This window comes from Staurois parvus, unplaced genomic scaffold (genome assembly GCF_062004578.1).
Source record: "Staurois parvus isolate SC_StPar_1 unplaced genomic scaffold, SC_StPar_1.0 ptg000132l, whole genome shotgun sequence".
Taxonomy (NCBI): Eukaryota; Metazoa; Chordata; class Amphibia; order Anura; family Ranidae; genus Staurois; species Staurois parvus.
The window spans coordinates 6,854,760-6,872,003 of NW_028317928.1; the positions used below are offsets into that span (position 1 = coordinate 6,854,760).

The 17,244-nt window shown below is 45.0% G+C and overlaps 2 protein-coding genes across 3 annotated transcripts in view; one reads left to right on the forward strand and one right to left on the reverse strand.

Moving 5' to 3' along the window:
• Nucleotides 1–17,244, forward strand: part of LOC149466251 (uncharacterized) — a 79,143-nt gene that overhangs the window by 34,659 nt on the left and 27,240 nt on the right. The gene's annotated exons all lie outside the window — the stretch shown is intronic.
• On the reverse strand, nucleotides 757–15,442 carry LOC149466252 (uncharacterized). Of its 2 annotated transcripts, XM_089672973.1 has the most exons (7): nucleotides 15,283–15,442; nucleotides 13,127–13,264; nucleotides 10,740–10,928; nucleotides 10,528–10,651; nucleotides 10,306–10,403; nucleotides 9,788–9,929; nucleotides 757–6,114 (listed from the first exon to the last, which is right to left on the reverse strand). In XM_089672973.1, the coding sequence occupies exons 2-7, from the start codon at nucleotides 13,202–13,204 to the stop codon at nucleotides 5,336–5,338; spliced, it is 1,410 nt and encodes a 469-aa protein (XP_089529099.1). In that variant the 5' UTR covers nucleotides 13,205–13,264; nucleotides 15,283–15,442; the 3' UTR covers nucleotides 757–5,335. The 2 variants fall into 2 exon arrangements, with proteins under 2 accessions (XP_089529099.1, XP_089529100.1); XM_089672974.1 differs by lacking the exon at nucleotides 15,283–15,442 and having other exon boundaries at nucleotides 10,740–10,848; nucleotides 13,127–13,261.

Consider the following 17,244-nt stretch of genomic DNA (forward strand, 5'->3'; position numbering starts at 1 on the left):
GCCATTTCTCTTTAGGCCAGTCAATGTGCTCTTTGTCAAATTGTAACCTCTTCAGCATGTCTTTTTTTCAACAGTGGGACTTTGCGGGGGCTTCTTGCAGATAGATTGGCTTCACATAGGCATCTTCTAATTGTATCAGTACTCACAGGTAACTTTAGACCTTCTTTCGTCTTCCTGGAGCTGATTGTTGGCTGAGTCCTTGCCATTTTGGCTATTCTTCTATCCAATCGAATGGTAGTTTTTTGCTTTCTTCCACGTCTTTCAGGTTTTGGTTGCCATTTTAAAGCATTTGCGATCATTTTAGCTGAACAGCCTATCATTTTCTGTACTTCTTTATATGTTTTCCCCTCTCCAATCAACTTTTTAATCAAGGTACGCTGTTCTTCTGAACAATGTATGAAACGACCCATTTTCCTCAGAATTTCAGAGAGAAATGCACTGTAACCAGCATGTACAACATTTGCTGCCTTCCTGCCTTAAATAAGGGCAATAATTGCAACCTGTTTTTCAAAGAATGAATTACCTCACTAATAGAACTCCACACTGCTATTATTTTGAACATGCCCCTTTCAATTAGTGATTCAATTACACAGAATCAGCAGCATTCTATTACTCTACTACACCTGCTAGTAAATTATTTGCCATGTAGAAATATAATTTCTACCAAAAACAGTGATTGATCAGGTTAGTGATGTCTGACTGCTATTATTTTGAACACAACTGTACATCCTGGTGATAATATTTACATAAAACGGATCACAATGAAGAATTATTTTTTATTGTATGAAAAGCTATGGATTCCCTTTACAACCAGTTCATGGTGGACCCAACATTCGTTGCAAAGATAAAGGTTGAGTAATATTTAAGAAAAAAAATGGTTCATGGATATGAAATCAACAGATCCACAGCAACAGCGTGATGCCATCATGTCAATATGGACCAAAATCTCTGAGGAATGTTTCTATACCTTGTTGAATCTATGCCATGAAGAATGAAGGCCGTTCTGAAGACAAAAGGAGGTCCAACCCGGTACTAGCAAGGTTAACCTCATAAAGTGGCCAGTGAGTGTAAGTAATCAGGAAATACAAAATCATGCTTTTTTTTTTAAATATACATCCTGGTGATAACATTTACATAAAACTGATCACAATGAAGAACTCTTGTTATTGTATAAAAAGCTATGGATTCCCTTTACAACCAATTTATGGTGGACCCAACATTCGTTGCAAAGATAAAGGTTGAGTAATATTTTAAAAAACCTGTCATGAAACAAATATAGAGGTTGTGATTACTGTCTTCTTCTGGAAATGCTGTCCATCTGTCTCTGGAGTCAGTCACCTAGCATTCCCAAGAGAAGCTTGGCAATAGCGACCCATGATGGATAGGTATGAAGTGGACTTTGCATTTTTAGACTCCTTGGAACCCTGATGGACCCTACCTAATCAAAAAGGAAGCCTACGTAGCATGGGAGTATGCAACGGAAGTAATCAATTGGTATCTTCTGGCATCCCAGATAACAAACTTTCAACCCTGGTCTCCTCTCTGAAGGACCCAAGACCCTAGGTACTCTTTAAGCCCAAAACATTCAATACCCCCCTACACCTTTCCAGGCCCCTTCCACCAGCCTCTGCTATCATTCAGGAGCAGGGCTGGGACAAGGGGTGGCTGCCATGGGTGCAGTGGGAATTTCAGGGGGTTGTGTTAGGAAGGGCAATTGGGGAGGGAGGGTGGATTTGAACTATTAGGGACGATTGGGGGGATTTGTACTAGGAGAGGATATTTGGGGGGAGAATTAGTGCTGAGAGGAGGATTTGGAGGTGGGTGAGGGTGCTCAGAGGGAAAATTTGAGGGGTAGAGGATTTGTACTAGGAGGGGAAATTTTGGGGAGATTAGTGCTAGGAAAGGGGATTTGGGGGACAATTAGTGCTGGGAGAGGGGGATTTGGAGGTGGGGGGGGATTTATGCCCAGAGAGGAAATTTGAGTGGTAGAGGAATTGTACTAAGAGGGGAAATTTGGAGGGATGATTAGTGCTAGGAAAGGGGATTTGGGGGAAGGATTAGAGCTGGGAGAAGGAGATTTGGAAGGCGGATTTATGCCCATAGGGGAAATATGAGGGGTAGAGGATTTGTACTAGGAGGGGAAATTTGTGGGAGAATATTAGTGCTAGGAAAGGGGATTTGGGGAACAATTAGTGCTGGGAGACAGGGATTTGGAGGTGGGTGGGATTTATGCCCAGAGGAGAAATTTGAGGGGTAGAGGATTTGTACTAGGAGGGGATATTTAGGGGGATGATTAGTGCTAGGAAAGGGGATTTGGGGGACAATTAATGCTGGGAGAGGGGAATTTGGAGGTGGGTGGGATTTATGCCCAGAAGGGAAATTTGAGAAATAGAGGATTTGTACTAGGAGGGGAAATTTGGGGGATGATTAGTGCTAGGAGTGGGAGATTTGGAGGGGGGATTTATACCTATAGGGGAAATTTGAGGGGTAGAGGATTTGTACTAGGAGGGGAAATTTGGGGGAGAAGATTAGTGCTAGGAAAGGGGATTTGTGGGACAATTAGTGCTGGGAAAGGGGGATTTGGAGGAGGGTAGGAATTATTATTATATTATTATTATACAGGATTTATATAGCGCCAATAGTTTGCTCAGCGCTTTACAATATAACAGGAGACAATACAGCAACAATACAGTTCAATACAAGAGGGTTAGGAGGGCCCTGCTCCTTGGAGCTTACAATCTAGGAGGGAGGGGCTAGTGGTACAAAAGGTAATAACTGTGGGGGATGGACTGGTTGGAAGAGCAGAAGATTCAAGTATTAGCTGAGGGCAAGATAGGCTTCCCTGAAGAGATAGGTTTTCAGAGATTGCCTAAAAGTGAGCAGAGTAGGCGATAGCCTGATAAATTGGGGTAAAGAGTTCCAGAGGATGCGGGGAAGCTCTAGAGAAGTCCTGGAGACAAGCATGGGATGAGGAGACAAGGGAGCTAGAGAGTAGGAGGTCTTGCAAGGAGGGGATAATACGGTTTGGGTGATATTTAGAGCCAAGACCGGTGATGTAACTTGGGGCAGAGTTATAAATGGCTTTGTACATTATTGTTAGTGTTTTGAATTTTATCCGTTGGGCAATGGGAAGCCAGTGGAGGGATTGGCAGAGGGGTGGAGGACACTGAGTGGAGGTCAGTGGAGGGATTGGCAGAGAGGGATGGCAGATACAGAACAGTTAGTAAGGTGGATGATTCTGACAGCAGCATTCATGATAGACTGAAGAGGGGATAACCTGCGATTCGGTAGGCCAATGAGGAGTTACAATAGTCAAGAAGAGATATAACAAGGGAGTGAATAAGTTGCTTAGTGGTTTCCGAGGTTAGGAACGAGCGTATCTTGGAGATGTTGCGGAGGTGAAGTCTACAAGATTTGGACAGCGATTGGATTTGGGGGTGAAAGGACAGATGGGAGTCTAGGATTACACCTAGTACTCTGGCATGAGGGGAGGGACTGATGATTGTGTTATTGATCTTGATGGAGAAGTCAGGGGAGGGGGCACGGGCTGGGGGGAATACTAAGAGCTCAGTTTTGGAAAGACTGAGTTTGAGGAAGTGGAGTGACATCCATGCCGATATGTCACTTAGTAGGTTAGTGGTGCGAGAGGAGACTGAAGGGGTGAGGTGAGGAGTAGAAAGATAGATTTGTGTGTCATCAGCATAGAGATAGTACTTAAAGCCATTGGAGTTTATCAAGTAACCCAGGGAGGAGGTGTAGATGGAGAAGAGAAGGGGTCCAAGGACAGAACCTTGAGGAACCCCTACAGAAAGAGGGAGTGAAGAGGAGGAGGCAGCATTATAGGTAACGCTGAAGGAGCGCTGCGATAGGTAGGAGGAGAACCAGGAGAAAGCAGAGTCTTTGAGGCCAAGAGAGTGGAGTTTTTTGAGGAGGAGGGGATGGTCAACCATATCAAAAGCCGCAGAAAGGTCAAGAAGTAAGAGTATGAAGTAGTGGCCATTAGTTTTAGCAGTTAGTAGATCATTAGTGAGTTTTAGTAGGGCAGTTTCAGTGGAGTGTAGTAAGCGAAAGCCAGACTGTAGAGGGTCAAGAAAGTTGTTGTCAGTGAGGGGGGAGCTCAGGCGATTGTAGACTAAGCGTTCTAGAAGTTTAGAAGTAAATAGAGGGGTTTATGCTCAGAGGGGAAATTTGAGGGTTAGAGGATTTGTACTAAGAGGGGAAATTTGGGGGGATGATTAGTGCTAGGAATGGGGATTTGGGGGAAGGATTAGTGTTGGAAGAGGGAGAATTGGAAGGGTGATTTATGCTCAGAGGGGACATTTGAGATGTAGAAGATTTGTGCTAGGTGGGTGGGAATTTGGGGAGGAATAGGATTTGAGCTGGGAGGGGAGATTAGTACTGGAAGAGGGGGAATTTTTGTGTGTGGAAAATTTTGGCTTGCAAGACGAATTTTTGCTAAGGGGATAAGTGTGGAGATTAGTGCTCAAAAAATTTTTTGGGGGGAGGAGGGGATTTTTACTGACACATAATGCTCATACATTTTTTATTTTTTTGGGGGGGGGCACCGTTTGGCATCTTCACCCTGTGTACTAGATGACCTTGTCCCAGCACTGTTCAGGAGGCCAGGTAATGCCGTCACACTAAGAAGAGAAAGGAGGATATAGTCTCATTTACTACCACAGTGAAGTTGAAATTTTTCACATATACTGCTTTAACTTGCTGCCAAGAGCTGCTTGTTCATTTGGCAGAAGACATGTGCTTTCTTTGAGGACTTCAAAAAAGGTTTGGAAACGTGACCCTTTAGCTTCAAGTTCTTAAGCGTGTTGGCTAGCAAGTTTCAAATTTCTACAACCTTAATATTAAGAATCTGGTGGAGAACAACGTTGCAAGCTGCACCAGATCACGCACTTTAACCTGCCCTACTCTTTGAAGGATTCATGGGCCCAAACACTCTTCAAACACATAGCAACCAACCCCCAGCTAATCTTCTTCTGGAACCCTTCTTGCAACCACCGTCTGCTGTAATTCAGGAGGTTGGGTAACGTGGTCAAGTAGGAGTACACTGACAGTGTTATCTACTACAAGCTTCTGGGTGTAGAGACCACATGCTTCAAGTTAAAACCTCCCCTAGATAAAAAAAAAATGACAATAATATGAGTGGTTGAGGCAACAAGAAGGGTTCTTCCTTTAAACACGTTGATCATGAGACCAAGTGAAGGAAAAACAAAATGAAAAATATCCTGAATGGTTCGAACTGTGGAACAGGAAGGTCCTTATATAAATACAGAAAATAAATAATGAGCAAGGGGTCCAGTCACAGGGTCAGCTCTTGTCCCTATGCCACTGGACTTCCATGCTGAGAAAGTTCAGGCTTCTCTTGTATATGCATCTTCTGGTGACTGACAAAGGCTTTCCTCCATGTGAAGCTTTTCCCACACTCTGCACACGAAAACGGCTTCTCTCCTGTGTGAGTCCTTTGATGCTCCACAAGGATGACTTTCTGCGTGAAGCTCTTCCCACACTCTGAACACGAATACGGCTTCTCCCCCGTGTGGATCCGCATGTGCTTGATGAGCACCGATTTCCACCCGTAGGACTTCCCACACACGGAGCACGTGTACGGCTTCTCACCCGTGTGAGTTCTTTGATGCTTGTTGAGCTCCGACTTGTACACAAAACTCTTCCCACATTCTGAACATGAATGGGGTCTCACTCCAGTATGGACTCTCAGATGGGTATCCAGATAGGACTTGTGGGCAAATCCTTTCCCGCATTCCGTACAAGAATACGGCTTGAGGTCATTGATGTGGCCTTTCTGGTGGAGGACAAGAGATGATTCCCGTTCAAAGCGCTTCCCGCATTCCAGACATGAATATGGCTTCCCCACCATGCACAGCACTCTACGTGGCGTATGAGGGATGACTGGAGATGGGTGTTCAGGAAACAGTCCCCCATACATTGGTGGGTCAGAAGACAGATTTGCGCTGTGAAACAATGGATGGAAATCTGAGGTTATGTAGTTTTCTCCAGGTTGTGTGATGTCATCAACTTCTCTTCTACTATCTGCAGACATGTTTGGACTTTTCTGGGTGTCACACCTCTGATATTGTCCGTCTGGAGGAAACAGCATAAAATAGGACTGGTCAAAATGACCTAACGGGCACTTTTGAAAAAAACATTTGTGTGCCTATTTTTAAAGTTCCAACTGTCTCTTATTATTTGCCTAATTATACATAAATTTTCCAACGCGTTTCGGTGGTTTGAGGTTCCCCTTCTTCAGGGTTTACTGTGTGTATCAGGAAACTTGCCAGGCACTGCCCAGTCAATTAACTCTTGAAGTGTGTGAATTTAAATTTTTTTTTTTGGTCAAAAAAGGTTAGGTTTTAGGTCAGCTAAGGCCTGCTTAACTAGTTCATCTCTTTGGACGTAGTATGTGAGCTGTTAATTGGTCTGGGGGGCCCAGGACCACAACCGCCGGCTTCAGGATGGGGAGCAGTGTGAGAGTGAGGCAAATCCATGCCTTAATATCACATATAAACAAAGAAAGCAGAATCGACGATGATGTCGTAACTTCCAGTTTCAGATACACCATTTCCTGGCCAGTACAGTCAGGGGACACATCTAGCCAAATCAATCTTTGCTCGGTTTGATGGTGTGAAGGGAGACACTGGGGTCTATTAGACCCCTACTGTTAGCTGCCCAGTGCTATCACATGGAGGTTTATTCTAACATTTCAGGCTGCGACCATCTTAAGTAAGGGCGGATGAAATTACTTCCTGGAATCTGCAATCTATCTACCTTAGCTGCGAAAGCCCCTCCAACCCTCCTGAAGGCTCCTGGGATGTATGACATCATTGACAGCATGTAAACCAGAAAGTAACTGAAATGTAAAAAAAAGCAGTCCTGCTAGAAGTCGCTGATCGCCGCAATTACTAGTAAAAATAAATTTAAAAATTTAAAATCCCAGTATATATACAGCCATTTGTAAATGCTATAATGTTCACGCAAACCAATTAATGTACACGTATTGGGATTTTTTTAGCAAAGACATGGAGCAGAATACATCTTGGCCTAAATTTATGATGAAATTTGATTTTTTTTATTTTTTTTTACTGGATATGTTATATAGCAAAAAGTAAAAAATATTGTTTTTTTTTCTCAAAATTGTCGGTCTTTTTTTTTTTTTAAAGAGCAAAAAATTAAAAACGCAGAGGCAATCAAATAGCCCCTCCTCCCCTCCTGAAGACTCCTGGGATGTATGACATCATTTGCTTATGAATGGAAACCAGGAAGTAACTGAAGAAATGTAAAAAAAAAGAAAAAAAGCAGTCCCACTAGAAGTCGCTGATCGCAGCCATTACTAGTAAAAATAAAATTGTTTTAACCACTTCCAGACCGGACACTTTTACCCCCTTCCTGACCAGGGCAATTTTCAGCTTTTAGCGCTATCACACTTTGAATGACAATTGCGCGGTCATGCAACACTGTACCCAAATGAATTTTTTACCATTTTTTTGAGATAGATAAAGCTTTATTTTGGTGGTATTTATTCACCACTGGGATTTGTATTTTTTTTGCTATGTAAATGAAATGTCCAAAAATTTTGAAAAAAAGTGTTTTTTTTATAAAATTTTGCAAATAAATAATATTTCATCATAAATCTTAGCCAAAAAGTATTCCGTTATCTTTTTAGTAAAAAAAAAAAAATCCAAATTAGTTTATAAGCAAAAATTATAATTTTTAAACATTTTTTTTTACATTTTTATTTTATTTTTTTATATTATTATTTTTTATTTTTATTTTTTTTTTACATACTGTCACCCTAGCAGTACAGTGTCACCATGGTGACACTGTACTACTTGTGAGGGGTGATGAAGATTTTTTTTTTTTTTTTTTACACTGATTGCTTTTACACCCATATAGGATGTAAAAGCAATAATTTCTCTTTCTCTCTGTGTGCATTCTTGCACTCATTGAGAAGAACTGAGTGAGCTGTGATTGGTCACAGCTTGTCACATGGTACAAGGCTTTTGTGAATAGCCTTGTACCATGTGACCTCTGTGATCATTCACAGATTTCACACATAGTAAGCAATGATGTCAGAAGTGACATCTTGCTTACTACTTTGCATGTGATCACTGATTGGCCAATCAGTGATCACATGATCGGGACCTCGTACAGAGGTCCCGTCCGACGATCGGTGTTTCACTGTGTCCGGAGGACACAGCGGGCACCGGATTACGGTGCTGCGCGCTCCCAGGGAGAGCGCACAAGCAGGGTGCGGGGAGGCCGTTTATAGACGGCCACCCGACCCTGCAGTGCCACCGTCCGGCCGTTTATATACAACGGCCGGTCGGGAAGTGGTTAAAAAGCCCAGTATCTATATCACCGTATTGGGATTTTTTTTTTTAGCAAAGACATAGAGCAGAATACATTTTGGCCTAAATTTATCACAAAATTTGATTTTTTAAATTTTTTTACTGGACATGTTTATTAGCAAAAAGTCCAAAATACAGTTTTTTTTCTCAAAATTGTCGGACTTTTTTTTTTTTCTATAGCGCAAAAAATAAAAACCACAGAGGCAATCAAATACCACTGAAAGAAAGCTCTATTCATGGGAAAGAAGGACATAAATTTAATTTAGGTGCAGCATCGCATGACCACACAATTGTAAGTTAAATTAACGCAGCGCCGTAACGCAAAAAATGGCCTGGTCAGGAAGGAGGCGGGGTGGGGGGTAAATCCTCTGGGGTAGCAAAGTGGTTAAAGCAGTTCTATGTTTGGCTTGCTACACGTCTCACATACAGCAAACCAAGACTCCTGAAACACGTTAAATGCTTTGGTTGATGGTTGAGCAAACAAATACACACTATTGTAATAGTCGGTCTCCAAATCTTCATTTACAGCACGTAGCGTCACCAAGGCCTTTCACCTGTGAGGCTATCCTTTCCTTACCTGAAGGGATAGTCTCACAGCCGAAACTTATAAACGAATTGTCAAAACCATTATGTGGTATTTATAAATGTAATGTCTTGACATGTATTTTGTGGCTATGATTAGGGATTATTGCCGAAATGCGTAAACCATTTCATATGCACATTTTACTCGCTCAATAAAGTTTAGTATTTGGGAAGACAAGTGCCGGCTATACCAATCTTCATCATTCAGCTGCATCTGTGCTGGGAAGACACACAGAGCCAGAGCACCAACATTCAACTTCCGTGGGGATTATCTCTGGGCGTAGCACCTACTTGTTTAATGCAGACGAGCTTAGAAAAAGTTTATTTTTTGTGCATATGGAAAGGAATCTTATGTTTTCTTTTTTACTTCCTGTTGGGTCACAAAGACAGGAAGTGAGCAGACTATCCCCAGTGGGGACGCAGAAGGCCGCTATGTTGTGAGGAGCTGAACCTAATAGAGGCTGGTGGCTCCTGACTCCCCCACTGGGCACATACTGTCCCCCCATTACTGTCTACTGACAGAGGAGGGGGGAGAAGAAGAGATTGTTGTAGTGATTGAACAAGGAGGATCTGGGACTCTTCTCTGGATTTAGTGTTTATTCCTCACCTGGGCTGATCTCTGGAGGTATCTCCTCCTCCTCCTTACATGGCTCATAGCTGGAGTCTAATAGAGGCTGATGGCTCCTGACTCACCCACTGGGCACATACTGCCCCCCCCCCCCCCATTACTGTCTACTGACAGAGGAGGGGAGAGAAGAAGAGATTGTTGTAGTGACTGAACAAGGAGGATCTGGGACTCTTCCCTGGATTTAGTGTTTATTCCTCACCTGTGTTGATCTGTGGAGGAATTTCCTTCTCTTCAACCTTCATGGGTCTGTCTTCATCCTCTTCATTGCTAACATCTCCGTGAGTCACTGTTGAGTCGTCTTCATCAACAGCTTCAACTTTAATAACAATCAAGCCATCCTCCTAGACAGGGTACAAACCATTTCAAGAAGATCAACTAAAAATAAAATTCCAGGCTCATAAAAGTGGTTTTAAAACCTACTAAATAGCAACACATGAACAGTTTGCAGTCAGCCGTTTATGGAAACTGCAAGAAATTCAACATTCTCTTTCATGAAAAGAGTTCATAGATTGAGGTATTTGGAGTTTTCCATAACCTGCTCATGTAATTGACCCACTGAGTCTCTTGGAAGTACCTAAGGATCTTCTGGCCAAATGGTGGACAGCATGGTTTCATACCTGGTCTCAGGCTTTCTTACCAGAACAACACAGCTGCGGGAACAGGTTGCATTTGTAAAGTATATGGCTGGGTAATGTTACTTAGTAGAGGTCCATCTACCTGATCCTCCTGAAGGATCTCCTGATGTTCCTGTGTGGAGTCCCGGGAATACAGAGGACGGGGACATCTCTCTGGTGGGTTCCCATTACTGGATCCATCTGTAGGAAACACACACACTGACTGAATACATTGTTTCTATGTCTTTATATCAGAGGATGTGTGTATCTAGGTGGATCCTCAATACTCTTCTCTCCATTACATGAAATGAAAATCTCCTCTTACCCGGTGATGTGAGGGGCAGCCGGTTCTCCATCATGACGTCCTTGTAGAGATCCTTGTGTCCTTCTAGATACTCCCACTCCTCCATGGAGAAATAGACAGTGACATCCTGACACCTTATAGGAACCTGACACACACACAATGATACAGTCACCATCCAGACACATCCCTTGTCTGTTACTGGAGAATGTCCCAGAATTCCCGGCACCGCTCACCTCTCCCGTCAGCAGGTCAATGATCTTCTGGGTGACTTCTAGGATCTTCTTCTCATTGCTCTCAAGTGTTGGGGAGACAGGTGGAGGTTCCATGATGAGGTTTTGGGTCCTGTTGAGATGGTTGGACATACAGGTGTGGTTATTGGGTGTCGAATGACCACTAGATGATTTTTTCACGACTGTGTAGTCCTATGTAGGAAAAGAAAAATGTACAATCAAATCAAACTGCAGACCTAAAACAGTGCTGTCAGTTATAGGTGATAACATGTGATCCTCCCAGAATCCTCCTATCCTCTCTGGTCAGCTCTGTGTTTTATCAGAGATAAGAGCAATGTCATGTGACCTCCCAGAATCCTCAAGCACAATTCCAAAACCCCAACGGACACGTTCCTGCATCAAAGAGCTATACGTGTAGGTGGGTGCTGTTGTGACCATCGGCTGGAACCGAGAAGAATCACAAGGGAGAAATGTCACCAGCACACCAAAGTTCTCTAATATGGGTCCAAGGCTTTAATTAGTGATCACATAGTTACAGCAAGAGCAATGTTTCTGAGTCTTGCAGGATCCCTTCATCAGGCATGTGACCTGGTGAAGGAGTCCTGTGAGATTCTGAAACGTTGCTCTTGCTGTAACTATGTGATCGCTTATTAAAGCTTTGGACCCATATTGGAGAAATTTGGTGTGCTGGTGACATTTCTCCCTCCCAGAATCCTCCTCACTTCTCAGTCAGGTCTGTATTTTATGAATAAAGAGTGATGTCATGTGACCTCCGAGGATCCTCCTCACCTCTCCAGTCAGGTCTGTGTTTTATTAGTAGAGATGACAGTGATGTCATGTGACCTCCCAGAATCCTCCTCACCTCTCTTGTCAGGTCTGTGTTTTAATAACAAAGATGAGAGTGATGTCATGTGACCTCCCAGAATGCTCTTCACCTCTCCGGTTAGGTGTGTATTTTATTAATAGAGATGAGAGTGGTGTCATGTGACCTCCCAGAATCCTCCTCTCCAGTCAGGTCTGTGATTTATTAACCACTTGCCTACCAGGCACTTATACCCCCTTATTTACCAGGCCAATTTTCAGCTTTCAGCGCTGCCGCACTTTGATTGACAATTGCGCGGTCATGCAACATTGTACCCATATGAAATTTTGATCATTTTTTTCTCACAAATAGAGCTTTCTTTTGGTGGTATTTAATCGCCACTGGGCACTTTACTTTTTGCGCTATAAATAAAAAAAGTGCAAAAAATTTGAAAAAAAAAAAAGTTTCTTTGTTTCTTTTATAAAATTTTTCAAACAGGTATTTTTTCTCCTTCACTGATGTGCGTTGATGAGGCAGCACTGATGGGCACTGATAGGCAGCACTAAAGGGCACTGATAGGCAGTACTAATGAGGTGGCACGGATAGGCGGCACTGATAGACAGCACTAATTAGGGGTCACGGATAGGCGGCACTAATATGCAGCACTGATAGGCGGCACTGATAGGTGACACTGATTATGGGTACTGATATACGGCACTGACTGGCATGACTGCTGGGCACTGACTGGCGGCACTGACTGGCACAACCCCTGGGCACTGACTGGCAGCACTGCTGGGCTGCACTGGTGGGTGGCACTGGTGGGCAGCACTGGTGGGCACAGGTGGGTGGCACTGCTGGGCACAGGTAGGTGGCACTTCTGGGCACAGGTAGGTGGCACTGCAGAGTGGCACAGGTGGGTGCACTGCTGGGCACAGGTGGGTGCACTGCTGGACATGGGTGGGCGGAGCTAGTGGGCGCACTGCTGGGCGGAACTTGCGGGTGGCACTGCTGGGCACCGATCATCAGGGCACTGATCATCAGAGCCCTGATGATCGGTGCCGATCCCCGCTCTGACAACTGCCGGTTCTCGGCAGTACTTTCCTCACGATCTGACAGCGTGAGGAAAGTGCAGCCGAGAACCGGCACTTGCATTTCCCTCTGATCAGCGTGTCATTGGACACCGCTGATCAGGTGGTAAAAGGCCGCTGTGATTGGCCTTTTACCACATCACGTGATCAGCTGTGTCCGTAGGACACAGCGATCTTGGAGATCGCCGGGTGCGCGCCCCCTGGGGAGCGCAGGAGAGCGCGTTCTGGGAGGACGTCATATGACGTCCACCCAGAACTGGCCGGCCGCAGTGCAGCCGTCATTTGGCTATCTGCGGTCAGCAGCTAGTTAATAGAGATAAGAGTGATGTCATGTGACCTCTCAGAATCTTCCTAACCTCTCCAGTCAGGTCTGTGTTTTATTAATAGAGAAAAGAGTGATGTCATGTGACCTCTCAGAATCTTCCTCACCTCTCCGGTCAGGTCTGTTTTATTAATAGAGATGAGAGTGATGTCATGTGACCTCCGAGAATCCTCCTCACCTCTCCGGTCAGCAGGTAGATGATATCCAGGGTGAGGTCTAATATGGTCACAGACATGTGGCTCTTCTCCTTCTCCATCCCCAAGGTTAGTATATAAACCACTTCCTTTTTTTATTGGTTGCACCACAAGAGAACTCTCTGGAAAAAGCAAGGAAAAAAAAAAGAGAAGATGCAAATATTTAAATGAAAAATTAGACAGAATGTATAGAGAGAGAACTAAAAACACAATGATTAGGGCAACAGCAGGAGCTTCTCATCTATGGTCACTAGGAAGTCATGGGTCGCACTTCCATTTTTGCTGTACATAGACACAACTTGCTGAGGACTCGTTCAGGATGCTTGGCATCACACTATAAGCTAGATGTTTTTGAGAATATCTAAAAGGTATTTCTCTGATTGGCGTAGTAGATCTCATCTCTGGGACCTTGGTATATTTGATAGCAGGAAGGGTTATTCATTTATGGAGGGGATCCCAGTATGGGAGTGACTTATGGAGGGTTCAGTGTGAGGGTTACAAGGAGGGTTAATGTTGGGGTTACTGACAAAGTTAGTGTTAGGGTAAAGTAAAAGAGAGGATCACTGTTAGGGTTAAAGGAGGAGTAGTGTTAGCGTTAAAGGGAATGTTAATGTCAAATTTACAGGGAGGGTTAGTGTTTGGATTAAATGGAATGTCAATGTGAGGATTACAGGCGAGGGTTAGTGTTGGAATTACAGAGAGGGTCAGAGTTGGAATTACAAGCAGGGTTAGTGTTGGGGTTACAGGGATATACAGGGTTCCAGGGAGGGTCAGTGTTGGGGTTACAGGAATATATGGGGTTCCAGGAAGGGTTAGTGTTGGGGTTATAGGGAGGGTCAGTGTTAGAGTTACAGGGAGGGTCAGTATTGGGGTTACAGGGAAGGTCAGGGCTGAAATTACAAGCAGGGTTAGTTCTGGGGTTACAGGAATATACGGGGTTCCAGGAAGGGTTAGTGTTGGGGTTATAGGGAGGGTCAGTGTTAGGGTTACAGGGAGGGTCAGAGATGGAATTACAGGGAGGGTCAGTGCTGGGGTTATAGGGAAGGTCAGAGCTGGAATTACAAGCAGGGTTACAGGAATATACAGGGTTACAAGGAGGGTTAGTGTTGGGGTTACAGGGATATCCGGGGTTACAGGGAGAGTCAGTGTTGGGGTTACAGTGATATATGGGGTTCCAGGGAGGGTTATTGTTGGGGTTAAAAGGATATATGGGGTTCCAGGGAGGATCAGTGTTGGGGTTACATAGATATACAGGTTTCAGGGAGGGTTAGTGCTGGGGTTACAGAGATATACAGGTTCCAGGGAGGGTCAGTGTTGGGGTTACAGGGATATACAGGGTTACAGGGAGGGTCAGTGTTAGGGTTACAGGGATATATGGGGTTCCAGGGGGGGTCAGTGTTGGGGTTTCAGGGATATATGGGGTTCCAGGGAGGGTTAGTGTTGGGGTTCCAGGGATATATGGGGTTCAAGGGGGGTCAGTGTTGAGGTTACAGGGATATATGGGGTTCCAGGGAGGGTCTGTGTTGGAGTTACAGGGATATACAGGGTTCCAGGGAGGGTCAGTGTTGGGGGTACAGCGATATATGGGGTTCCAGGGAGGGTCAGTGTTGGGGTTACAGGAATATACGGGGTTCCAGTTAGGGTCAGTGTTGGGGTTAGATAGGGTTTAGGGAAGGGGGGATTGGGGTATCACTACCAGAAACTTCCTTGATACTAAAATCTAACATATCACCTGCAGAGAACCGTTCTTTGACCCGACCTGGGAAGATGAACCATTTGGATGTGGCCTTCCCATCGGATCTCTGATGTTTGCCCAGGGAAGGCCGGGGCCCCGGGTGTCTGCCCAGTGTGTGTCCATGTACTATAAATGATGGTTCATATTTATTTAGGATCTCCTGACTTCACTTCATGTTTATGGTTGGCCTGGAAGGTGGGGAAATGTAGGGAAGAGCAGAACTCCGGAACCGGTCTCTGGGAAATGGGAGATGAGCTGACGGTGCCTACAGACACAAGAGGGTGACGAATATTTGACCCTCAGGTAACACTCAGCTGGCGTGCGCTTCAACATGAACACTGGGCGGAGTCTCTGGAGAGGGAAGGAGGGGTCAGACAACCCAGAGAGCATCTGAGGTTTGCAAACCTGTCCAACCAATCGTATTCCCTGTGGGCCGGGGGCTGCTGGACACGGACATGAAACGGTCATCTGATTTGGCCGGATCCTGAGATACTCATCTCCATGGACACCTAAAAGACAAAACTAATTAAAAAAATAATAATACAGCTGAAATCCTGGACAGAAGTTTCCAGAAATAAATATTTAACACCCAGAAACACTGTTAGAAAGCGTCTGACCGATAGGACGCAACGCAGACGCCTCCAAGATGGTTAATATGAAAGCCTAAACAATAACACAGAATATTTAAAAAAATGGGCATTACCTCCCCTTTCTCAGCCTCCAGCACATACAAACAGTGAAAGCTGCAATTGACATCATTCTGGGCCACAACAAAATGGCCGACACGGTTCAGCTTAGAGGACAAAGCCGTCAGAAAATCTTTCCGTTGAACGCTAAAACTGCCACCCAGCCCTCCTTCTGCTGTTTACAACGTCATATACCTCATACGTAGCTCGTATATAATATCCAGAAAAAAACTACCTGGAATGATGGGCTACATCAAAATGGCTATCAAGCTACGGCGCTGAAGAGAAACAACCTGCCCTCTAGTGCTGGTTCAGGAAGGAGATTCCCCCTCAGTGTGCTTTTCCATAGGCTTGCGCTGTGCGACACCAACAACCGGTTACCTAGCAACCGTGGAACACACAAGCCGGAAGTGTCTATGAATAGAAAGGAAGTGAAGTGGATTTTTGGGTTCTATGACAATGTTGAGGAAGGAGAAGAATTGATGTGGCTGTGTTGGGTGAGGACCAGCCTGGTAGACAGTGTATGCACTGAGGGGACATGTGTGTTTGGGGGCGGGAGAGGGTTGAAGGGAGGCCATGTCTTGAAGTAATACAGAACAACAATGTTAATGTACTTCTCTTCATTTTACAGCATTATGTCGGGTCCGGGATCTCCTCACTGAAGGCGGACCTGAGTATTGGAGCTGTCCATACAGAACAATGATGTTTAAGAGGAAGGGGACACCAACATGGCAAAATCTCATCCCCTTCTTGGAGGCAGTAGGAGGATCTGAGGAGTGGTTGGCTGCACTTTTTAGGGACCTCAGCCAGTCCCCAACAGGAGGCTTGGCTGGACTCCCTTAAAAGGTGTAGGATTCTTCTCAGTAAGAGGAGAGGAGTTGGAGTGAGGAAGATGTGAGACTGGGGAGAGAAGGCTGCCAGGAGGTCTGCTAGGATTGGGCCTGCCTGCGAGCCTGCAGATGGAGAGCAGGAAATCTCAGGACTCACTGGTCTCCTGAGAGAGGACCACCTGTGTGGCAAGAAAGGAGCCGTCCAGTTGATAGGTCTGGTAGCAGCAGCCAACTCACAAACATGCAGGAGAAGAACTGAGTTAGTACACCTACACCCCCTGGGTGGATAGGGTTAGGAGCACTCTGGTGGGACACCAGATTATCCCCCTTCTAGTGACTGTGCACCTTAGCTGAAGGAACAGGAGCCAGATCCCCTGCCCAGGAAAGGAAAGTTACCAGACTGCTGGGTGAAGAGGAGTTCATCTGGGGTACTACACCTGGAGTTGCTGGCTAGCACTCCAACAGAGAATGTGTGTTGTCACGGATCCCCCACACGCCTACAGCGACTAGCTAACCGAGGCACGCACGTGCGGCCGTGACTTGGGGTAAGAGGGAATAAAGGGGACTTAACTTTGAATATATTAAACCGTATATAAGATCAGTCGTGATACACTTTCACAGCCCGCACTACCTTTTGGCCATCACCAGAGGGAGACTCCACTCCAATCCTGCTGGTCGACCACACACTGGCAGATACAAATCTTATGTACAATCTGGTGCACTGACTGGAGTTGAGGAGCAGCCTAGCAATCGACACACCCTTCTAGGATTCCTCCAACTATCCTACAAACCAGAACCCCGGTGTTAATCACTCTTCCACTGTCCACACACCCCCACACCAGACACACCAC